Source organism: Corythoichthys intestinalis, chromosome 4 (assembly GCF_030265065.1).
Source record: "Corythoichthys intestinalis isolate RoL2023-P3 chromosome 4, ASM3026506v1, whole genome shotgun sequence".
NCBI lineage: Eukaryota > Metazoa > Chordata > Actinopteri > Syngnathiformes > Syngnathidae > Corythoichthys > Corythoichthys intestinalis.
The window spans coordinates 37,188,999-37,214,778 of NC_080398.1; the positions used below are offsets into that span (position 1 = coordinate 37,188,999).

The window sequence follows — 25,780 nt, forward strand, 5'->3', positions numbered from 1 at the left end:
AACTACATTTAGCTATAAATGTAAACAAAAGAAATATAGAGACTACAATGTGCTACGCCCAGGGGTCGCGTTAACCGAATATTTTCCGTCGTTGACCGGTTTTTTAAAACGGTGACGGAAAAAACTGAAGTCCGTCCGTCATTTTGACAGGTTGCAATTCACACCCCAGACCACAGGGTGGCGAGTGATCATATTAATTAGCTATTGTCTCTCTTAATGCATGACGTCGTTGGCTCTTCTGTCAGAATATTGTAGCGCCACCGGGGTCTGGCGGCGGCACCGTGATTGACACATCAACGCGAGGTTCTTATTGGTGCACCCGGTATGCCAGCGCGTCATCCAATTGGTGGACTAGATTGCCACCTGTGTATAGACCCCAATCACGTGACGTCACAACTCCGCCCCCCTGACTGGAGCCGCCATATTGTGTGTCAGATCGTCGTGTTTACACATTACCGCTAAGTACATGCCTCCTATTACGGCGTGTTTTTCTGCTCGTTAACATTAATAATCAAAATGGTGAAGGCGTGTGTGGCGGTTGGTTGCAGTAACAGAGAAGATAGATGGAGAGACAGCAGTGTCTGGTTGTGTCACTCATGTGATGTGCTGCACCTCCCACCCCCAGTGTCCTCTCCAATGTCTGGGCTTGCACACATGGTAGGATTTGTTTTCTTATCTTGGCCAGAAAGAATATGCAATGTTGCTTTAGCCTTTAAAGGTCTGTGTTGAGTGATCATCACACACTAAATGTAACTTGTAGCGTTAGCATTGGAGATTTCCCGATCGATCGGCATCCCTATCGATCGGGTCCGATCACGTCATTTTCAAAGTATTGGAATCGGCAAAAAAATATCGGCCATGCCTTTTTTTAATATATATATATATTTATTTATTTTAATTTTAATTTTTTTTTATGTAATCGTTTTCTAATTGTATTTAACGTTACAAACATATTATGTTACACTCATCCAGAGTCTTTAGTTTAGGCTTAAGGTAGTGTTATCAAATTTATCCCGATAACGGCGGTAATTAATTTTTTTTTAAAAATGTATCACGTTAAACTATTTAACGCAATTAATGCATGCGCTGCACGACCCACCCACGCATTGTCGCGCTCAATCTGTAATGGCACCGTTTTACCTACTGTATATACAGAGATAAAAGGCAGTGTAAAATGAGTAGAGTGAATTTTGGCAGTCTTTTTTTAATCGGCTAAAGCCTTACAATCCCTCTCCCTGAGATTAGAAATATCATGGGAAGCAATGTTGGGAAGCAAGGTAGCAAATGATCTTTTTCTTAACATCTTAAGTTAGTTCCCAACGCAGAGAAGATATATCAATTGATAGCACTACGCAGTCATGGTTACACTTCCCATCATGCATTGGGGCATGGCTACAGTATCATTTACTGAAAGCTCAACACATACACTAGATGGCAATATTTAGTCATAATATACAAAGTCACAAGTCTTTCTTTACGTGGATCCCTCTCACAGAGAGAATGTTAATATTGTAAATGCCATCTTGAGGATTTATTGTCATAATAAACAAATACAGTACTTATGTACTGTATGTTAAATGTATATATTCGTCCGAGTTTTATTCATTTTTTTCTTAATGCATTGGCAAAATGTATATGATCGGGAAAAATGACCGGGAATGATTGGAATTAAATCGGGAGCAAAAAAAAAAGCAATCGGATCGCGAAATATCGGGATCGCCAGATACTCAAACTAAAACGATTGGGATCTGATCGGGAGCAAAAAAACATGATCGGAACAACCCTAGTTAGCATAGCATTCGCGTTAGCATTAGGCGAATGCTAACAGCGAGCGTCCTGTTAAAATCTCAGAAAACTTTTTTTTTTTTTTTTTTACAAACAGTTCGTGGTGTCCAGTTGGATATAATTAATTGAAAATAATGTGCGGTTTTCCTGTTGAGTGTGTTTTATCACCAAGTTGCCTTTGTCGACACTGCAATATGCGCATGTCTATGTTCATTCGAAATAGTTGGGAACCTTAGTTTCTTTATTTATCCTTTTTTTTTGGAGTAATTTTTTTTTTTATTTTAGAGACGAAAACATTTTTAATGTCGACTTAAACTAGACAAATTTAGTCTTGAATTTTGCCAACAATAACTAGACGGACACAAGCACATTTGAGATGACTAAAATATGACTAAGACAAATAAGTATTATCGTCCATAAGACTAAGATTAGGACGAAAATTAAAAGGGCTGCCAAAAACAACACTTGTGACAACGAGCTGAAACCTAATAAATTAGTTACACTTAAGCACCGCTAGGGGCCGACAAAGCATTACAAATAAACACAGGCAATTAGAGGACATAACAGCAAATATAATGTGGTATTTTAGGTGAGTTTGTAACAAATTAGGTGATTTACATGTAAAACGCCATTCATTATACGAAAAATTCATGATACAAAAGCCACTCCGGAACAAAATAATATTCTATCTTGACAACACTGTACAAGAATAATTAACAAATGACTAAAAAATGCCATTTCTGGAGAAATTGATGTGGTAGCTTTGCTGTTATGGTTGGTATATCAAGTCACTTCCTATTGGTTTTGAAGCATTTCAAGGTCACTTCCTGTTGACATCACTTCACATCCTATTGACTTGGGGGCAGTTCGTGGTCACTTCCTTTTGATTTGACATTATTTTGGTATCACTTCCTGTTGATTTGCTGGCATTTCGGGGTCACTTCCTGTTGATTTTTGGGTGTGCCAATGTAGGTTTTTGAAGGTCTGGATTGGAAATCAATAGAAGTTTTTGTTACCATTGAAAATGAATGGGAAATTTTGGCCATTAGAAATGAAAGGGAAAGTTTTTGGCAAATTTTGGCTGAATCGTAGCATTTTGGCCAAAACTGTGCAAAACTTTTGTGCTCCTCAGCTTCCCTAATTATTTTACGTATAGGTTTTGTGATTTGCACAAAAACTGTAAGTTGTTATGAATTAAAAAAAAAAAAAAAGTTTGGGGGAAAACTGAAATTTTGGGTTCAATTAAAAAACACAGTAATTTGTAATATTTACAGCAGGGCCAAGAACCAAAAGGAGTATTTGCCATGTGGCAAAATGGATTTTGCCATGTAGCATTTTTTTTTTTTTTGCTATGTGGCAAAATGGATTTTGCCATGTGGCATTTTGTTTGCCATGTGGCAAAAAAAAAAAAAAATGCCACATGGCAAATACCACTTTTGGTCTCGCTGTCTCTAACCAAAAATAGTGACATGCACTATAATGAGTTAATGGTCTTCAATGTCAACTTTTAAATAGCTGTTGACTGTAGTTACCAATGTCCCTGAAAGGGTTAAAGACACAAGCGCTCTGACTTTCCTGCAAAAACTGGACAGATGCTCTCCAGCTTCATCTTAAGCCGCTATCTTTGGGAGGAAAAGCTGTCCCATTTCACCTTATGAGCGTTGGGTGTCACGATGCCAATTTCTTGGCTGTCCGTCAAAATGGCTGAAGGAAATGAAGAGGAGGGACAGGCCGAGGTGGCGTGTTTTGCCACAACGGAGGAGCAAAGATCACGGCAGCCACATGAAATATATCGAGTGACACCAAATCTGTCATGAGTAAGGGACAAAAACCTCTGCTACCTATGAGGCTGATAGGTGATAGTATCGGAAGAGGTGACAGAAGGGTTCATCTCTGTACTTGAGTACAAGTACAGATACTTGGTTGAAATGTCAGTTGGGAGTGTCAGTTTCTGGTTATAACCCTACAGCCACAACGGGAAGAATGATTTATGGGGAGGTACCAAAATTTTGGGACTATAAGCCGCTACTTTTTTCCCTCATTTTGAATCCTGCGGCTTATAGTCCAGTGCGGCTTATTTGTTGATTTATTTGAGTTAATAGGTAACACTTTCTTTGACAGCGGCGTCATAATTATGACATAACACTATTATGGGCATTAATGACATTATGAATTATGTCACTAACTCCATTTAAGTGCAGCTCGGATCTTTACATCTATTATAAAGTGGGGTAATTTGCCGGATGACACAAAATGACATACGACCCTAACCCATGGCAGGGTCATGTCATAATTATGATGGTCTTATGACAGTCTTTTGGCACCATTGTCATAAAAGTGTTACCAAACCATAACGAGCAATTAATGAAACAACTGGAACAGCAACTGAAGAAATAATTAGCACTGATCATGAATTTTAAATGTTATTTACATCTGTAGCGCTGTAATGCATGTTAGGAGGCATGTTGGATGACAACAGTGTTGACAGAAGGTGGCAGCGGTTGACTGTCTCCTCCAAAGGAGCAGTGATGGCCAAACGAAGCTTCTTGAAGCAATGAAGCCTTGCAGCCAATTGGTTCATTTGATCGTATGACAGTTTTTTGATGCCTCTGTCAAATAAAGTGGTATTGGTTAATATCTTTTGCTGTGAATATCCCATAATACAGTAAGGATAGCTGCGGCTAATACTCCAGAGCCGCTTATCTATGAACAAATGCCATTTTCGTGTAACAATTTTTTTGTGGCGGCTTAAAGTAAGGTGCGCCTTATAGTCCGAAAATTACCGTAAATTCTTCATCAGATTTAGATTTTGTAGGGTTGATTATGATTCCAAATTAATTTTTTTGTAATTTTTTGGGTAGTTTTGACTGTATTTTATGGTCTTCTTTTGCGAATAATGTCGATTATGTAGCACATTTATTTTGTGTATTTTTTGTCAAATTTTTAGTTTAGTTTTTAACAGTTGTCAATTTTTGTTTTTTCAGGAATTTATAATTTTTTTCAAATTCAAATTTTTAGATTGTTTAGGGATTCCACTTATTATTCCACGTATTGTCCGATGGTAGTTTGTCTAATGTTTTATGTTCATGTAAAAAAAAAAAAATGGTGAAAAATATTATGACAAATTTTTGTTAAATTTTTTAGTTATCTAGTTAGATTTTATACTTCTTTTTTTAGTTGTCATTTTTTGTTGAATCCGGAATTATACAACTTTTTGTGTATCCATTTTTCACATCGTTATAAAATTTTTTGTCAAATTTTATGTATGAATATAGTTTTTACTTTTTTTTGGCGATGGTTTTCTTTTCATTTTATATCTATTTTGTCCAAAAGGATATTTTTGAAATATACCGTAATGGCCCGAATATAAGACGGCCCTGATTATAAGACGACCCCCTCTTTTTAAAGACTCAAGTTTGAAAAAAATACTTTTTGAACACCAAATTAATTTTTATACAGAAAATAATTACAGTACATCTGAAACAAATGATTATAACAATATATTTGAGAGAAAAAGCATGGTATTTTGCCTCATTCAAATCTTAATATCTGAACATTCAAATATGTAAACTAAAGTGCAGTCACATTCGTAAATGAATGGCTTCTGGTTTTTGAAATATAAATAAACCAATCTATTGTGATAAAACAACAAAACTGCAATAACTGCATTAACCATCAAAGCGAAGACTAACTGCAACTGTAGTCTTGAAAAAAATCTGAATAAGGAAAAACATTGCAATATAATAATGCAAACTGGTTAAACTAGTAGCTGAGATCTGTCTTGACAAAACATCGCTTCAATGATATCTAGCGTCGTGAATGGTATAATGTCTAGACCGCGAATATAAAACGACCCCCTCTTTTTCAATCTTATTTCAATGCAAAAAACACTGTCTTATATTCGGGCCAATACGGTAGATTTTTGGTCATAATTTGAGTTTTTTGTCAGGTTGCTCAGTGAGGTAAATCATTACAGTTGGCAGGTAAAGTATAGGTAAATTAGAAGTTTTAGAAATGTGTAGCAAATTATTTCTTAATTTTTTTTTCCCGTCATACAACTGCTGTCGGGATTCTACAGTTGTCATGGTGGAATTTTACCTGCTTGAGGATCTGCGCGGCCATCTGGTGGCTACAGTCGAAAATGATGCGAAACTCGCGACTCCTCTTCATCTCCTTGAGGAGGGGCCTGGTGTCCTGCGTGTCCACGGGCAGTTGCCGGATCTTCAGGCGAATGTTGTACCTGGACGGTGCCATGATCAGCTCCTGTAGTCGAATCAGACCTGAAATACAGACGATGACCGTTGAGTACAGTGGAATAAGAATGGGAACAATGTTTTTGCTCAAATTACATCAGTGAAGTGTTGTTCCTGAAGGGAAATGCAATTTTTGCTAACATGCTAATCGATAATCATGAACATGCCTGCTTTTATTGATTTGTAGCCTACCTAATAAAATAACAGTATCAAAAGCATAGTGTAATCAACAAATAGCAAACATTTTAAATAAAGAGTGCCTGAGCAGAATAATCATGGGAGCTCCTGGAATGATGGCGCCAAGATAGCTGAGAAGAGTGGGTACAACAATGTATGCGCCCTTGCCAGGTTGGCGCGACACAAGATAGGAAAGGAGCAAGGCGTCCAGGAGCCTGATAACAATATTGAAAGATGACGTCGCATTCCTTCCTGGCACACCCCTGGGCAACGCACCGACTGCCCCTCTGATCTGTCTACCCACCTCCCAGCACCTTAAAAAAAACTGAACATTTCCATCAGAAGTCGTCACTTCCCAGGATGCCGAGAGGCAGACTGCTAGAATGAGACCCTAGGCAGTTTTCTCCCAATGTTTGCCTGACAGTTTTCATTGCTGTCCTCAACTTGGATTAAAATTGTCAACTTTTCAGAAAGTCATTGTTTGAGCTTTTCTTCAGATTATCAAATTTAGAGTTCTTGCATCATAACAATAATACATAATATAATATAATAAAGATAATGCATCATACACCAAGGATGTGCGGCAGCAGGGACAGGTTGGGGGGATGGTGACTTGACAGTTGCCTCCCCGCCGCAAGCCCCGCCACTCTTTTCACACATAACATACATTGTACTCCACAGGGGGGCTTCAGCGAGGGGCGCTGAGATGTACGAAAAGAACTTCCATGCGGCGATCCCACTGCCTTCAGCCGGGCTCTCGTATTTAAATGCATACACTGCACAACCCTCCCCACAAAATCCCATCACGGTGCTGGGTAATGGCTACCACAGTAATAGGGCGGTAGATGGGTCCCACACTCCCGCGGCGTGGCCTCCTCTTCGCCTGGGCTGCCAGTCGCAAGGGGAGCTTCAGTCCCGTGCCGCCCCGTGGCGGCTTCTCGGTGCTCTTCTGTTCCGCCTTCCCCTCTCTTTTGCCCGGGTATCCTCCTCAGGCTCCGGACTGAGTGCCAGTAGGTCAGTGGGGTGTCGCCCACTCTGGGAGGGGATCCTGTTCTGCCCTGGACCAAGTGGGCCATGGGTTTCCCGCGGTGTGCCGTACCGGGTGGGTGGGTGGTGGTGGGGGTATGCATGGGGGCTGGTGGCGCGTCCCCTCATCCCTTCCCTGAAGGCCAGTTAATGGGGGCGCGGATGGTCCAGGGGACCACCCTGGATCCCGGTGGGATGACGGCGAACCCCGTGCTGGAGCTGTGGGAGGAGGGATGGGCTGCACTGGCTCACCCACCCCGATTGGCTGGGGAGGGGCCTTTGCCTTAGGGCGACCCCTGTGCAGCATTTCCAATTGTCGGCAGGACTAACACACTTCTGATGGGATTCACGCATGACTGGGTGCAATTAATTAGACACACTAAATTAGAGAAACTGGTGCCAGGATTAGCGATTAGGCAGCATAGAATAGGATGTCATCATATCCACACTTATAGGTGATTCACATAATACTGGGCTCTACATCTCACATTGCTGATTTGTGTATGCTCCACCCCACCTAATTACATCCCTTCATGACTCTCCCCTCTTCCTTTTTCTCCTCAGTTATCAGGCCCCCCTACATGGTGTCAACCAGAAATACAATTAGCTAACAATAGCACTACTATCTTCATAGTTAGTGTAAGTGTTTAATGTACAGCATTTCTTGTTTTTCTTTTCTGTATCCTTTTTCTATTTTCCTTTCTGTCCCTCATAACCCCTTCTGGTCGCCGCTTTCTCCTAATAAACGAAACACAATGGGAGTATAACATATTCCCTTGTGATACATTAAAACTGTTCAGACCAATAGGACACTCAGATTATCATTCTCTGTGTCAAGCATCTGAACAGGGCAAATAAAAATTTGTTGTTCTCGGATTCAGATAGTTGTTACAACAACATGAACATGCGGCGTTTGGCTAAGAGGTCAAATGCCAACAGTCCTCACCGGTGCTGTCGTCGTAAACCACAGTGGCGGTCTTCCACTTGAGGAACTGCACCAGGTCCAGGATGGCGTAGCTAAGTGACGAGTAGTCAGGGTACAAGTTGGCGTAAAAGGTGTCCCTGTTGTCCATGGGGTGGTGCTTCCAGCGCACCTGCACATGCGGCACTTCCAGCGCATTGCAAATGGACTGCACGGCATTGGACGACGAACTGTGCGACGGCCCGAAGATGGCCACCACGCCGAGAGACAGCTGATCGCAAGCTATGACACACACACAAACAAATTTCAGGCAGAGATTGTCAATATTTTTAGGTTTTGGCAAAATTTTGATTAGATTTTTTTGGGTCATATTTTTATACGAGGTTAATCAGTTGATTGTAGTCAGGTGCTGCTTGTTTTAGCAGAAACCTCATTGGTTAAACGGTCTGTAATCGATCGGTAGGAACAAAAACCAGGACCCACAGGGGTCCTTGAGGACCGGTTTTGGAACCACTGAAATAGTGGGAGAGCCAATTGTAATGCAAATGTTTGTTTATTATTATTATTAGGGCCCAAGCACCAAGTGGTGGGAGATCCCTAATGTAATGCAGAGGACTATCATTATTCTTTTTTCATGGCAAATGAAAATGGACAATTTGGAGGCCTTAATTTACATTCATGTACTTAATTTACAAATACATGCAGCTTGGCGTAAATTTCGTGACTTTGCGAAAAACCGTGACAAAAGGCTCAAAAGCACCCCCTTGAATTTATCAACAAGGCCTCTCCTATTGGTTTTTTTCAACGCATAGCAATGAAAGTTAGGGAGTCAATACCTTGTGCAAAACTGCACCAAAAAGTCTCTTGGACCCATATCCCAAACCCAACAGCAAATGGGGTATTTTGGATTAAATGTGAAATTTTTCTTGATTTACAGGGTGCACATTTGAGACACTGGTGTCTAGGGAGTTAGTTGGATCCTACTCAAAATTGATGAGACTGTTCATAAGACATAGGAGATTTAATGTTATCAAAATGGTGAGTTTTCATTTATGGGCCTGACCTGGGCGGGTTGCCAGAGTCAGCCTATTTTTTAGCATCTCACCAAATTGAAGAAATGGCTAGTAATTCCCTGATCCAAGATACAGGTTTTTTCATATCTGGCATGTATGAGAGGTATCGCAGCCTGAACACAACTGCGTTGAAATATTACCCATTAGGCCTGGTGCCCCCTGCTGGGAACAGGAAACGCCCTTTTTTTTAATTAAACAGGCTACTCCTCCAAGGGGAAAAAAAATCAATTAACCTCAAAACTGCATTAGGGGAGCCTTAAGACATGTGTCCAGGGGCCTGATGAAAAATATTGAGGTTTTGTTGAAGCACAGGGGCCAGAAGAAGAAATTGAAAATGACCGTCGCTATTTTGTCTCACCACAAATTTTGAACAGCCATAACTTGGCAGATATACAACATATCTGCACCAGACTTGCCGTGCTTGATGAGAGCCGTTCCCTGAAAGGTTTTGTAGGGGTCATTTGCATCAACCCTACAGCACCAACAAGTGGCAACAGAAAATCACTCATTTTACTTTTACACATCCAGTTCCTTTCAGGTTGGTCAGTGTAGTTACAAGACCTTTTGTCATACTACATTATACTGTAAGGCCCATGTCCACATGTCTGTTGCCATGACAACCCTTTGTTCACCATTGAAGGGAACTATATTTCTTCTTAGGCAGCTTATAGAGCCACGAAATTTGGCACACTTGATCAAATTGGCCAAATTAGAAGATTTTGGATTGGAATAAGGGAGTGGCTGCACAGTTCAGTAGTGCTTCCTTTTTTGTAGGAGTTTCTTCAGTAGGGTTTTTTTCACCTTTGTGTGTGAATGTGTTTTTCAATTCAAATATACAAAAACATCTCTGACAGCCATGCCCAAAACACGAAAAAGATGAGTTTCAATATCAAGCACATGTTAGTTTTTCATGAGATGATCAGAGGGGGATGATCAGGGGATTGGGGGGGGGGGGGGGCTTCTGATTTCATTTATAGATTCTTTGTTGACTTTGTTATGTTTTGAGGGGGAAATTAGAAAATGTTGAATTTCAATGTTCTGCAAGTATTACAGATTTTTCTGATTGTTTGGGGGGATTTTTTTTGTTTAACCTTAAAGCACGACAATGCAATTTTATGTTTTTTAAAAAAAAATTGAAATCAGCAACCAATTTCCCCCAACAAACAAATTAAGACAGTCTGACCGGACCTTTCCTGGATGCCTCGAAGCTGTCGTAGATGTTAATCCTTTGTATGTCGTACGTCAGTGTGGTGTTGGGCAGCAAAGTCCTGTTTCTGTTGATGTTGTTGACTGCGAATTTGAAGGCCAGCTCCTCGGCGCTGACCAGAGAGACGGGTCCATCCGTTTGCTCGAAAATCCCGCCTGGATAAAAGCACATTTAACAAAACAAACACATTAGCATCAATCATCTTCAAAAGACGGCGGGCCTCGAGTGACTAAATAGAGAGAAAACACGGAGATAAACACACTGAGAGTCTTTGAAGTCTCAAGCCGTAATGGATTGAACGAGCCTGTTCTGTACCATCAGGAGGGCAAAACATCTTAGTTGCTCGCCTTTTCATTGATGTGTCCTTTTATTCCAACACAAAACAGGAAAAGTAGCATTTCTACACGCCTGCCATGACTGCCTTTTCGTAATACATACTCAATTTTCAACTGTACTCTAACTAAAATGAGTTCTCCCTGTAGTCGTTTTTTGAAAACTACTGTATGTTATCCTCATTGGTTGTTAAGCGATTGAATGTTGAAAATCCAGAACTTTAAGAGTCATCTTATTTGAAGAAAGACCTCAAAATAGACCGCATATTTCTTTTCCAGACTATAAAACAATAGATAACGAGTTTTCAAATAAATAATAATTTTTAGAAACATTTTTAGAAGACTTAATTCATTTTTTTATATTACAAAAATTACCCATACAAGATGGCAAAAAGGCTTTGTTAATCATAGCATTTTGTTCTGTTCAGTTTGCGCCCTAGTGTTCCTTGTCCATGTGATTACCCATTGATTTCACCTGTTGTGGCCAGCTCCTTGTGTGTTGACCAATCCGCTGCTTCTCGTATCAACCAACTGTGTCTCATTGTCTCGTTACCTCATATCTGTATTTAAAGGGTATTATAATACTAAGGGGCTGTGAGATATCAATATAACCGTTATGTGGCCAGATAAGAAATATTAATAAAGTTAACAAAAAAATAAATCACATTCATGAGCAATTATCGAAAATAGATCGAAAATTACGAACATTTCAGAAAGTATTCCGGAAACAGCTGAATAGGGTGGAGACGTCACAACAAGGAAACAAAAGGTCAAGGCAGGTGCCATCGTTGTTTATTGACGAGAGAGTTGCGTTCGTGTTTTATCAAAAAATCGCTAAAATGGTTCAAACCTGTCATGTTATGTGGTGTATACCGTATTTTTCGGACTATAAGTCGCGTTTTTTTCATATTTTGGCTGGGGGTGCGACTTATACTCAGGAGCGACTTATGTGTGGAATTATTAACACATTATGATATAATTTCACATGTTATTTTGGTGTTTTGCAGTGACACTGATGGTTTCGTAAAGTTGTTAGCATGTTCTTATGCTATACTTATCTGAATAACTCTTTATAGCTATGGCCACGTTCGCGTTCTACCTTTGGCAGTGTATGTTCAATTGTATTATTGACTTTTTTATCTTGAAATGGATGTATTTAGTTTGTGGCGCTTTCACGCCCACGTGATGGCGCACTCACACTTGTTTATGTGAAGAAGAGTGCTCACACGCCAGAAGAAGACGGACAGCTACGTAGCTCTGAGTGAGTAAGTGAGTGAGTGGGCGAGTTAGCGAGAGAGAATAGACGGCTGTGAACCTACTTTCATTGTTTATGCTTTTAAATCATCTCTACAGAGGCAACGCCTGCGTGTATCATCTTTTCTGTTGTTGTTGTGTGTTTTCCACCCGCGATCGGACACTTAGAGCCAGTTGTGTGGTTGTTTGAACGATGTGCTAATGATAGCGAACGCATGCTAACCTGTTACTTATTACTAATAGTACCTAATTATCATTTATTTACGTTGATGCGAACCTGTTTTCTATCGAGGACCAAATTGATTCAGCAAATTATAGGGACATCCAGCATTGTCTTTTGGGAGTTCGCTGTATAGCCAGGACCGAGCCGTAATGTAGGACAGTATATTCACATTTCGTTGTTCATACACTGTACACTGTACATTTATTTAGCATGTTGTTCTCTATTGTATTTTTATATTAAATTGCCTTTCAAGATGACATGTCTGTTCTATGTGTTGGATTTTATCAAGTAAATTTCCCCCCAAAATTCGACTTATACTCCGGTGCGACTTGTATGTTTTTTTTCTCTTCGTTGGGCATTTTATGGCTGGATCAACTTATACTCAGGAGCGACTTGTAGTCCGAAAAATACGGTAAAAAGCCATTTGTCGCAATGTAGTACCCATGAGTTCCCGAACGCGAGAAAAAGAGCTGGACTACGCAGACAATGAGTAAAGTTCGTCCGTGCTAAGAGAGCTAATTTTGCAGACCCGGCCTCCGGCACGGTTTTGTGTGGTGCGCATTTTACACCTTAAAGCTATTCGAACAATGGACAAATGAAATCAGTTTTTGCTAAGAAATTGCTGCTGAAAGTAGATGCGGTGCCCACCATACACGCGCAGCCACCTTAATGTCCCGAGATATCAAGAAAGAGGACGATGACTGGCTCTGATAAGACCACCCCAGGCAAAGCAAAGGAGGGAAATGGCCAGAGTGAGTACTCTTTTATAATAAAAAACATATCACGCATTGGATATAGAACTGGACACATAAAATATATATACAACAAATCCTTTAATCCCATTCATATTTGTGTCTGTTGGCAGAGCGAAAAGCTATGATAGCACAATAAATGATAATTATTCTATACATTACTTTATTTTGCGGTCACGGTGTATCAGCTTCGCACAAAGAAATGCAAAACAAACCATTCGGTGTTTCCTACACGATCTGTTGCCGGTGTTTCATCAGTGTGATTGCTCCCCTCAATGATCCTTTCATTAGGCTGCATTGGCTTTCGTTTGGGCTCAAACTGATAACCCAAAACACCAAAGAAAGGTTCATAACTCTCCTCATCACTATTACAAGAACGTTCGTTGCGTCGGATTCATCGCTGCAACTAGAAACAAAATTGTCTGACATCTTCGCCGCCATTCAGTACTAAGCACTGAGCCGGTTGTTTCCTTGTTGTGACGTCACGCACACAATATGCTAGATTTCCGGGATCTCGGGCGCCGGTCGTTTTAGCTTGAAAATCGATCCAAATTTCTATCATTTTCTTGGTGTTGCGATGTGTGTAATTACACGAAGTGGCATGATATGAATCCAAAAGGCATGCATTTATGGATAAATGATGGAATATTAGCATTTCCCCAGGTGTTGTAATACCTTTTAAGTTCAGCATTTGCTGTCCTTTTTTGTCTTTCCGAGTGTCTAATTCTGCGTTCAGTAAGTAAGTTATGATTCCTGTTTTTTAATAGTACTCCTGAGTTTTGTTTGGACCTTGCCTTTTGATCCCCTGCCTTTTGTTTGTACTTTGTGTGCTGAAGTATTTTTTTTCCATTATCCTCCCTTGCCTTTGTATTTTTGCCTCCTTGTTTCCCTGCATTTGAGTCCTCCATGCGTCCCTCCCGAGCACATTTGAAAGTTGGTTTTTTCTATTGGCTAAAATGAAAAAGCTGTTATTAAAGTGCAAAATGGAAGGAAACATCAAACTTGTTTTTGTTTTCATTGTTCTAGCATTTCATTCACAATTTATGTGCAAAGGTGTACAAGACACCCTTTTTTGTAGGGATCGACTGAGGTAACCGTTAAAGTCAGGTAGCACGCGTCAGCTGGCAACCTTGGTACTTTTTTATAAAAATAACATACTGCCATGTTCAATGTTGGATTAAGCTGTTGACTGTCAACCATTACCAGTGAAATACTCCCACATAAGATTTGTAATATGGCTAAAATGAAATAAAACGTGGATATAGTTCCAGAACTGAGTCTTTTGAAATGGTGCAAAAATACTCAGTGTTTCAATGACTTCAGCCCAGGGCTAAAGCAAAATAAAAATTTCCTCATTTGCAAATATCAAATACTGAAGACTTCAAGACTTCTGAAGGTTCTGAGTCAACTTAGCTCAAAAGCACAAAGCTGATAATCCATTTTAATGCAATAAAACTGGCCACTGGAGGGCAGTAGCGCATTTGGTAAGACCCCCAACCCGATTCAACGGAATGAACGGCCAGGCTGCATGGCCGGGGCGCCGGCGGAAGACGACCGAATGGATGCCAGGCGCTGGACGACCGAGCAGAACGACCGGGACCACCAGTGCAGCGGACGATGCCGTTGAGTCCGGGCTGCTCGCCAAGCACAGCCCGCGCTGCCGTGCCCGCCGCTCGCATCCCCTGCACCCTCCAGTGTCCCGCACGGAAACGCGGCAAACCAGTTCCCCCCCAGGAACACAAGTTCCCCATGCGAACGAGGCAGTGGTCACCACAAAAGAAAGACTTAAAAAAAATCCATCTTTATGAGACAGACGGCGATGAGGGAAAAGTTAACCCCGCCTGTCGCGACCACAACAGCGTCATCTCTGTTAGTTATGTGTAAATAAATAGTTTGCTATCAAAAGCTCCATTTGTCTTGTTTATTTTGTAAAAGGAAAACATTCAGATGTTTGGGATGTAACTAAAGCAAAAAATAGCGGCGTTAAAGTCTAAGTTATGTATGAAATGTATGCTTTCACAAAAAGCTCAATTTCTCTGTTTTTTTCATCAGAAATTGGAAAATTGCTCAAACTAAGCTATTTTCTAATGCTAATTTCTAAAGAACGGAAAAAGATATGAACTAACTTTTTTTTCCTGCTGAAAGAAGAGAGTTTAATCTTTCTTTTCATGGGTTCCATGTTTATATAGCAATAGAACAGAATTTTCTGTGGGCCTTGTAAAATCGGTCAAAATCCAGTAAAACGGCCGGGAGCGAAGGGCCTTGCTCCGGTGAAAATGGCTGGGAGTGAATGAGTTAACAAATCGTTCAAACACATATTCACACAAAAAAACGGCTAAATATACCTCTACACGAATGCATAAACAATCATATTACTTTAAACAAAAACTTACAACCATATGTTGGACTTAACAGGGAGCAGCTGGATTCATCCATGTTAGATGATTTATATCACATTCACCGTTGTCTATAGAGGGCAGCGTATCCACCCAAATCAATAAAACTAAATGCGAATACTTTCAAAACAAACCATTTCAACACCACTCTAATATATTACATTTATTAGCTAAATACAAATACTGTTACACTCGTATTATACACACAGAAACACCAATAATAACTGGGCTTTTCTTTGTTCGTTGTTATACCGTTGCTCAAGATGACCCAAAAAAATGTTTGGTTCCTTCTATTTATCCATTTATTTATTTTTTTTTGTGGGCATCAAACAAATCTTTCACAAATCTTTGTTTTAATGTTCATCCTTTTGAAATATTTTTGCTAGCAGAAACTTGCTCCCGCTTATCATATCAGAAACAAAACAAACAAAAAAAAGTGTTGTTTTTCATCAATTTGCAGTGGCACGCCACATCATCCTTTTGGAAACAAAACCTCCTCCTGACTGATGACGGAACGTCTCGCAGATCAATCATGCCAAGAGACGACGTCTCTATTTCTCTGCTGCTATCGTTCATGCAGTGGAACCTTGACTGAAGTGTCCCACGCTGTCACTCTTTGCTTTGTGTTTCTAGTGAAAACTGAGCTCAAAACTGCTTTTTTTTTCTAACCATGCTTGGATAGAAATTGAGTGGTGAGACTCACACGCATTATGTTGATTCCACACGCATTACATTTTCTAATACGTTAGTATTGTGGCATTGGCCGGAAACATCGCGACTAGCCACTTTAGCTCGAGTCATCCGCAATAAAAGAAATGAATCGTTTCCATTTTGCATGGCGCTAAATCTTATTAAAGTACATTAAGTAATTGCTGGAGTTTTCACTAATTTGACTGTTAAAGAGGGCAGAATGCGCATTTCTCAGAAGCACTTTAACAAATTTGATCAACTCCTCGCAAAAGCAATACGCTTTGGATAATTCGCTTTTAGTGAGCTGCCATTAGCTTAATGCGGCAGTTGCATTGTGCGAGGGTCAAACGGTAGTTTTTAAGCACATGATTCTTCTAATAGAGCAAATAAGCACCATGTTTGACAAATAATTCAAACAATTAACAATTTTAGATTCACAATTTGAGAGGCAAATCGTATTTGGTGGATGTAAACGTAGTAGCTTACTACATGTTTTTGCATGTGTCGATTGAATTCATTTTATAGTAACTGCCATTTTAAGGAACCCTGCGTGCAATACACATATATGTATATATAATATTAAAAAATGTCGGGTCCGATCACGTCATTTTCAAAGTATCGGAATCGGCAAAAAAATATCGGACATGCCTTTTTTAATATATATATTTATTTTATTAAATCGTTTTCTAATTGTACTTAACGTTACAGACAAAATGTCTTACACTCATCCAGAGTCTTTAGTTTTGGCTTAAAGTAGGGCTGTCAAATTTATCGCGTCAACGGCGGTAAAAACATTAAAATATTTAACGCAATTAACGCATGCGCTGCACTACCCACTCACGTATTGTCACGTTCAATCTATAATGGCATCGTTTAACGTATACATATAGCTAAAAGGCAACGTTAAATGAGTAGAGAGAATTTTGGCAGCCTTTGAAGCCTTGTTTTAATTGGCTAAAGCCTTATAATCCCTCTCTTAACGATTAGAAATATCGTGGGAAGCAATGTGGGGAAGAAAGGTGGTAGTTGATCTTTTTCTTAACACCCTAGTTTATTTCCCAACGCTGAGAAGATATATCAATTGGTACCACTACGCACAGTCATGGTTGCACTTCCCATCATGCATTTGGGCAGAAGTTAAATGGCTGCAGTATCATTTACTGAAAGCTCATAAAAATCCACTAGATGGCAATATTTAGTCACACTATACAAAGTCACATTACCCTTTAAGAATTACAAGTCTTTTTATCCGTGGATCCCTCTCACAGAAAGAATGTTAATAATGTAAATGCCATCTTGAGGATTTATTGTCATAATAAACAAATACAGTACTTATGTACTGTATGTTGAATGTATATATTCGATCGAGTTTTATTCATTTTTTTCTTAATGCATTGCCAAAATGTATATGATCGGGAAAAATTATCAGGAATGATTGGAATTGAATCGGGAGCAAAAAAAAAAGCAATCTGATCGGGAAATATCGGGATCGGCAGATACTCAAACTAAAACGATCGGGATCGGAAGCAAAAAAACATGATCGGAACAACCCTAATATATATACAGTGCCTTGCAAAAGTATTCGGCCCCCTTGAATTTTGCAACCTTTCGCCACATTTCAGGCTTCAAACATAAAGATATGAAATTTAATTTTTTTGTCAAGAATCAACAACAAGTGGGACACAATCGTGAAGTGGAACAACATTTATTGGATAATTTAAACTTTTTTAACAAATAAAAAACTGAAAAGTGGGGCGTGCAATATTATTCGGCCCCTTTACTTTCAGTGCAGCAAACTCACTCCAGAAGTTCAGTGAGGATCTCTGAATGATCCAATGTTGTCCTAAATGACCGATGATGATAAATAGAATCCACCTGTGTGTAATCAAGTCTCCGTATAAATGCACCTGCTCTGTGATAGTCTCAGGGTTCTGTTTAAAGTGCAGAGAGCATTATGAAAACCAAGGAACACACCAGGCAGGTCCGAGATACTGTTGTGGAGAAGTTTAAAGCCGGATTTGGATACAAAAAGATTTCCCAAGCTTTAAACATCTCAAGGAGCACTGTGCAAGCCATCATATTGAAATGGAAGGAGCATCAGACCACTGCAAATCTACCAAGACCCGGCCGTCCTTCCAAACTTTCTTCTCAAACAAGGAGAAAACTGATCAGAGATGCAGCCAAGAGGCCCATGATCACTCTGGATGAACTGCAGAGATCTACAGCTGAGGTGGGAGAGTCTGTCCATAGGACAACAATCAGTCGTACACTGCACAAATCTGGTCTTAATGGAAGAGTGGCAAGAAGAAAGCCATTTCTCAAAGATATCCATAAAAAGTCTTGTTTAAAGTTTGCCACAAGCCACCTGGGAGACACACCAAACATGGTGCTCTGGTCAGATGAAACCAAAATTGAACTTTTTGGCCACAATGCAAAACGATATGTTTGGCGTAAAAGCAACACAGCTCATCACCCTGAACACACCATCCCCACTGTCAAACATGGTGGTGGCAGCATCATGGTTTGGGCCTGCTTTTCTTCAGCAGGGACAGGGAAGATGGTTAAAATTGACGGGAAGATGGATGCAGCCAAATACAGGAACATTCTGGAAGAAAACCTGTTGGTATCTGCACAAGACCTGAGACTGGGACGGAGATTTATCTTCCAACAGGACAATGATCCAAAACATAAAGCCAAATCTACAATGGAATGGTTCAAAAATAAACGTATCCAGGTGTTAGAATGGCCAAGTCAAAGTCCAGACCTGAATCCAATCGAGAATCTGTGGAAAGAGCTGAAGACTGCTGTTCACAAACACTCTCCATCCAACCTCACTGAGCTCGAGCTGTTTTGCAAGGAAGAATGGGCAAGAATGTCAGTCTCTCGATGTGCAAAACTGATAGAAACATACCCCAAGCGACTTGCAGCTGTAATTGGAGCAAAAGGTGGCGCTACAAAGTATTAACGCAAGGGGGCCGAATAATATTGCACGCCCCACTTTTCAGTTTTTTATTTGTTAAAAAAGTTTAAATTATCCAATAAATTTTGTTCCACTTCACGATTGTGTCCCACGTGTTGTTGATTCTTGACAAAAAATTAAAATTTTATATCTTTATGTTTGAAGCCTGAAATATGGCGAAAGGTTGCAATGTTCAAGGGGGCCGAATACTTTTGCAAGGCACTGTGTATATATATATATATATATATACACACAGAGGTCGCGTTAACGGAATATTTTCCGTCGTTGACCGATTTTTTAAAACGGTGACGGAAAAAACTGAAGTCCATCCGTCATTTTGACCGGTTGCAATTCACACCCCAGACCACAGGGTGGCGAGTGAGCATATTAATTAGCTATTGTCTCTCTTGATGCATGACGTCGTTGGCCTTACTCTGAAAAATGTCAAGGCAACTGAGTGTCCGAAGTTTCTTCAAAAAGCCCCAAAACGACGATGGTGTTGATAAAAGAGGTGAAAAAACAGGGACTGCACAAGCGGGCACGCAAATCAAGTCCATGCGCACCAGGAGGAAAGTGTGAGACGACGTTCAGGCCACAGCAGGTGAACTGTTTATTTCATTGTTCCATATGCTACATATGGTAGGCTACCTACCTACTGGGGCCACAGTAAAAGTACTCGTGTAACTTGAAAAGGGACACAGATTGTGCTTGTGCAACTTGGACATTGGTGGGGCTACAGGATGTGGGTTTTTTCATTCAGTTCTATTCAAAAACGTCTCATCTGCCCGTCCCTGATTAGTCCACTCCGCTGTCTGTTTGCTGTTGCCCCCCTTTAGTTTAGCTTAGAGTGAACAGTGAGTAATTAGGTTCTTAATTCAAAGGTGTTACATGTATATGTGCAAGGACCCCGTAACAGGCATGAAAATGGGTCAGGGGTTAAAAAGGTGAGAAGGGTGTGGAGGAAATATGTTCCAGTACACTGTACACCCCAACAAAATATTAAGCTCTGTCGACCCACTCTGTGTTTCAGCAGGGCCATGCAGAGACCGGTGGAGGGGCGGGTGCTCGTAGATCAAAAGGGTCACATGAACAAGTATTTAATACACCTTAAAACAACATAACTTCAATTTTAACCAGCTTTAGATAATGATTGGCTGCGACTGTGACATACTTTAATTGGGAGGGGGCAACAGTGAATAGAAATCAAAACTGTCATCAACACTTTCTGGCTGTGACTCAGTCAGTCTGCCTCTTTTCTTCCTTCAACCTCTGCATCAAAACTTCCTTCCTCAACTTGTTCATCTGAGAACAAACCACATCAGATGGTCACTGAGCCACCAACAGCACAGTTTTCTCAAAACTATTATTTCATTATTATCTATACTTAACAACTCTAGCACCTAATGATTAATAAAGCAATGACATAAAATCTTATAGAAAAATAACATTGTAATTGTGTTTATAATTGTATTTAATACCCGACTATCCTTGCAAACTTGTTCTTACCAGGTCTGCTATTCACCCAGCTGATGAGGTATCCACTGCCTTTAGCAGCCTCATCCAACTCCTTTTTTTATCCCTCAATCTCCTTTCCCTACGAGGCATGTCTATGTAATGAAATATAAATATTTAAAAAAAAAAAAAAACAGACTCCCCGGTGGCTTTTAGTTTTAAAGCTTTCTTAATTTCTTTCTCTCTCAATAACGATGGAGGTAGATTTGTGTTTTTATTATTCAATCAAAAAACAAAGTTACTTTTATCAAAAACAAAGTTGCTTCAATCAAAATACAGTATATACTTTTAATCCCAAAAAAGTCACTTCAATAAAAAAAATTGTTTTTGATTGCAAAAATAAATTTGAGACCAAAAAAGCATTTGAAAACTATTTTTCTTGATTGAAACAAATTTTTCCATTGAAGTAATGTTGTTTTGCGTTTGGGCCACATTTTGGCTAGGACATTTGTGTCTTTATTATTCAATCAAATAAGTTGCTTGAAACAAAAAAATATATATAAAAAGAAAAACTTTGCACATGTGTCAATCACAATTTAACAAAGCCCGAGAGGGTTTGAGTAGACTCACTATGAAGCATTTAATAAAGCCAAGCATTTTCTTACTACTTTATTCTTGTTTAAAAATAATTCGGTGGGGCAGTAACATGTTTAAAACTTATCATAATTCTTACATTTTGAAGTGCTTGAAAACCATTTATAAATGATACTTTGGTGAAAAAAGTGAAAAAACGTCATTTATATGTATCTTTTTTCCAATGTAAAATCTGAATAAATGCATTGAACACGCACAAAATACTGGGGGGGCTACTTCGCGGTTTTCACTTATTGCGGCGTGTTCTGGTCCCCATTAACCGTGAAAAACGAGGGATCCCTGTATTTCTGAAAAGCTATTAGAAGCAGGACTCATTCCCACCACTCGTCGGGTCGGTGTTGTGCCGACACCGGCCGTCAGCTCAAATCCAAGCCGAAAATAACGCGTCTTCGACGGACAACGGGAGCGATGTGAGGCGCCCCCTACATCCGAGAGCATGCCGCTTAATTTGACTCAACACTGTGTTTCTTTGTTTATATTACCGCTAAACACACAAGCTTGACGCCAATTTAACGGGAGCTATTTTTTTTCATGGGAGATTTGGCTAGCTCTGGCAGTGTTCAACGCAAGCTGCAACGAATGGCAGTAACTTTTTTATATCGCAAAATGTGAAAACGATTGAAACCATTACTCACCAAATTCAATCTGCTGGCAAATACAGGCAAGTGTGTATGCTGCGCTCTGGTCTGCCCCGGTGTGGATAAGGCCTGCTTTTTGTTTTCGCAGCTTAGCAATGCAACCAAAGGCTCTCCGAGCACTCTATGTACACGTAAGGAGTGCGCGCGTTTGGAATAATGGAACGCAGCTTGGGCCGATGATTGGTTCTCGTCAGTGAAGCATCTAGAAGGATTTGCTGACTGTCCAACTTGTCCAAGTGTCACTTTTTTAAAGAACCGATTTCTTAAGTGCTCAGTTTACGTACTATGTTAATCACATGATGATAATAATAATAATAATTAAATAAAACCTCCCGCCCCCCCCCCAAAAAAAAAGAATTTCTCCTCGGATCTACGCAATTTACGTAGGTCGCCCTTTTTGACTTCAAAACGGCGAATTTCGCCGAAAGGTGAGAGATTTTCATGCCTGCCGTAATCAAAATAACTACCGTATTGGCCCGAATATAAGACGGTGCTTTTTGCTTTGAAATAAGACTGACAAAGTGGTAGTCATAATATAGGTCTAGACATTATACCCATTCACGACGCTACATGGCGCCAGATATCATTGAAGCGAGTGCTGAACTTGAGTGATCAGCTACTCTCAAGTTTAACCAGATTGCATTATTTTATTGCAATGTTTTTCCTTATTCAGATTTGTTTCAAGACTACAGTTACAGTTAGACCTCACTTTGATGGTTAATACAGTTATTGCAATTTTGTTGTTTTATCACAATAGATTGGTTTATTTACATTTCAAAAACCAGAAGCCATTCATTTACGAATGTGATTGCACTTTAGTTTACATATTTAAATGTTCAGATATTAAGATTTGAATGATGCAAAATGACATGCCTTTTCTCTCAAATCTATTGTTATAATCATTTGTTTCAGATGTCCTGTAATTATTTTCTGTATAAAAATTAATTTGGTGTTCAAATAGTCTTTTTTCAAACTTGAGTCTTGAAAAAGGGGGTCGTCTTATAATCAGGGGCGTCTTATATGCGGGCCATTACGGTATTCATTTCTATATGAACCATTGCCAATGTACCATGCGAATCAATAGTATTGGCTGTGTTTTCCTGATAAAGTTATTAAAACTTACCATTGCATGTCAATAATTGTAGTATGAACAACATTTTTAATCCAGCAGCTTTGCAGGGAACAGGCTGTCTAGGCAAATAGGGCTGAGTGATATCACATTGTTTTTTTTTTCATCGCTTTTTTGTTGGGGGAACAAAAGTACGAACGAAATTATTAGCAGACTGAGCATGAGTGGCCAAAGCAATCCTCTCTACTGCCTCTTATATTATTATTTATTTAATTTATTTGACTATTTTAGATCTTTTAATATCGTTTTTACTGGCATGCTAACCAGGCACCATTGACTTACACTAGCCTAGCCACTCCGGAGCCCTGAAACTAACAAATAACCGCACGGAATTCCTATATATAACGGTTTGGATCATTGAAAGCATTATTGGCGGATGACGAACGTTTGCTCTGATTGGTCATTGAAAGCAGTGGGCGTGGTTGGCGGATAATGAACGCTTGATCTGATTGGTTGCTAAAAGCAGGCGTGCAGTTGGCTTGTACTACGGGCCGCAGCTAGACCCTTCTCGTCAAACTGCACACAAAAATCTGAACCACTTCCTGAGGCAATCACCTAGCACAGGTGGGCATCAAAGCTTTGGGCGTCATCGTTTTTAGCATCACCGCTAAATGAAGCGAGCTTTGTTACGTACTCCACGGAAACGTTCCTTCATTACTCGACACACACTTCGAAGGCTCGGTGCACTTCGTTACATCACTAGAAAAATCCCAAATTATTATAACCTTGATGTGAAATAGGACGTTGTTAAGCTTTACATGATCACTCTGTCACCGGCCAACTGCTACTTATTTTGCCATTTGTTTACAACTGATGAATGGCTGCACTTGGTCCGCTGTGACCCCAACAATATTATCCACAGGAAGTGATGGCAGCAATCCCCAAGGGACCAACAATGACAAGCCTCTGACGTCAAAATGTGACATTTCAGCTCCAAGGCACCATCACAAGTAAACAAGGAGACGCAGCGGTCCGCGCTCGGTTGTTGTGCCTGCAAGCCAGCTTATGTAGGCTCGCTCACAACGGCGGCGGGTAGCGATGAAAACGCTTATTTTTAACATGCGTTGACTGACTTCACAGAGCGAGATGTGAGTGACGGAATGACAGCGTGCCAAACGGAACGACGCCGCGGGTTGTTTTGCTCTTTGCTTTCATGCTGCCTGCTGATTTTGTTTCATAATGTTTACAGCTACGACTTTTGTATCGTTTAATTTCACAAGGGGAGGAGGAAGAGGAAAATTATCATGTTGAAGTTTTCTCAAATTACATATCTCAAGCAGTCAGTTTTTTTACAGATGTGGCGTTAGGTGATGGGAATAGATGTACACATGTTTTGACTCATTCAGTGTCAAATATGTGTCTTTTACATTTTTTTTGGGGGGGGGGTATTTTTTTACACGTAAGGGTATAGGAATGTCAAAGAAAACTAAACCGTAAATTTCTAGTTTGTAGATAAGTATATTGATTGTCATTGATGGCACGAGACGTTCAATCTAGAGCTGCAACGATTAATCGATTAACTCGAGTACTGTAATTTTTGGGCTGTAAACCACTACTTTTTCCCTCATTTTGAATCCTGTGGCTTATAGTCCATTGCATCTTATTTGTTGATTAATTTGGGTTAATAGGTAACACTTTGACAGCATTGTCATAAGAATGCCATAAGACCATCATAATTACGACATGGTACTCTCATTGGCATTAATGAATGCTTATGACAGATGTCATTAAGTGTCATCCGACAAATGATTCCATTAATGTCCAGCTCGGATCGTTTACATCCATTGAAAAGTGAGATAATTTGCCAGATGGCAAAAAAATACATCTGTCATAAGCATTCATTAATACTCATGGCAGTGTCATGTCATAAGTATGATGGTCTTTTGACAGTCTTATGGCACCACTGTCAAAAAAAGTGTCAACAAATAACATAACTAGCAATTAATGAAACAACTGGAACAGTAACTGAAGAAATAATTAGCACAGAACATGAATTTTGATTGTTATTTACATTTGTGGTGCTGCAATGCATGCTAGGAGGCATGTTGGACGACAACAGTGTTGACAGCAGGTGGCAGCAGAGGTTGACTGTCTCCACCAAGGGAGCAGTGGTGGCCAAATGAAGCTTTTTGAAGCAATGACGCTTTGCAGCCAATTGGTTCAAAATTGATGCCGGTGTCAAATAAAGTGTTACCGGTTAATATCCTTTGGTGTAAATATCCCATAACACAGTGAGGACAGCTGTGGCTTATAGTCCAGTGCGACATATCAATGAACAAATGCCGTTTTCGTGTCAAATTTGGTGGGTTGCGGCTTATAGTCAGTTGCGCCTTATAGTCCGAAAATTATCTTAATTTGATTAGAAAAAGCTTTGAATCAAATTTGCTGCTTCGAGTATTCGTTTACTTACAGTGGTGTTGTAATGGTTTATTTTGAACGTGTTTGCATTTACTTTTATTCATTCGGGTGGATACACTGCCCTCTAGTGGCATCAGTGAATATGACATAACTTTGCTAACATGGCATAGGGTTGTAAGTTTTTGTTTGTGCTAATATGATTGTGCATGCATTCGTAATTTAGTTTAGAGGTATATTTAGCAGTTTTCTGTGGGAATATTTGTTTGAACGATTAGGAAAAAAAAGTTAGCATTTTATAGCATTTAAGCTAGCAGACTTTTGCCATGCAAGTAAGCCAATTTTTCTTTTGTTGTACTTCGATCCTCATTTTTTTTTTTTTTAAGCTAAGCAAAGTTATTTTATTTATTGCTCTTGTGAAATGAAAGTGCAATCCTGCATAGTTTGAAACACACTCGGGAATTTTATTTTGTTTTCGCCATAAATGCTCTTTTGAAAGTGCA

General features: G+C 39.8%; 1 protein-coding gene across 1 annotated transcript in view; it reads right to left on the reverse strand.

Moving 5' to 3' along the window:
* The window catches only part of grik3 (glutamate ionotropic receptor kainate type subunit 3), a 283,742-nt gene that overhangs the window by 134,347 nt on the left and 123,615 nt on the right, over window positions 1-25,780 (reverse strand). Inside the window, exons 2-4 of the mRNA XM_057834915.1 lie at window positions 10,425-10,598; window positions 8,188-8,445; window positions 5,884-6,065 (exon numbers count right to left, since the gene is read on the reverse strand). Coding sequence (XP_057690898.1) covers window positions 5,884-6,065; window positions 8,188-8,445; window positions 10,425-10,598 — 614 coding nt within the window. The remainder of the gene's footprint in view (window positions 1-5,883; window positions 6,066-8,187; window positions 8,446-10,424; window positions 10,599-25,780) is intronic.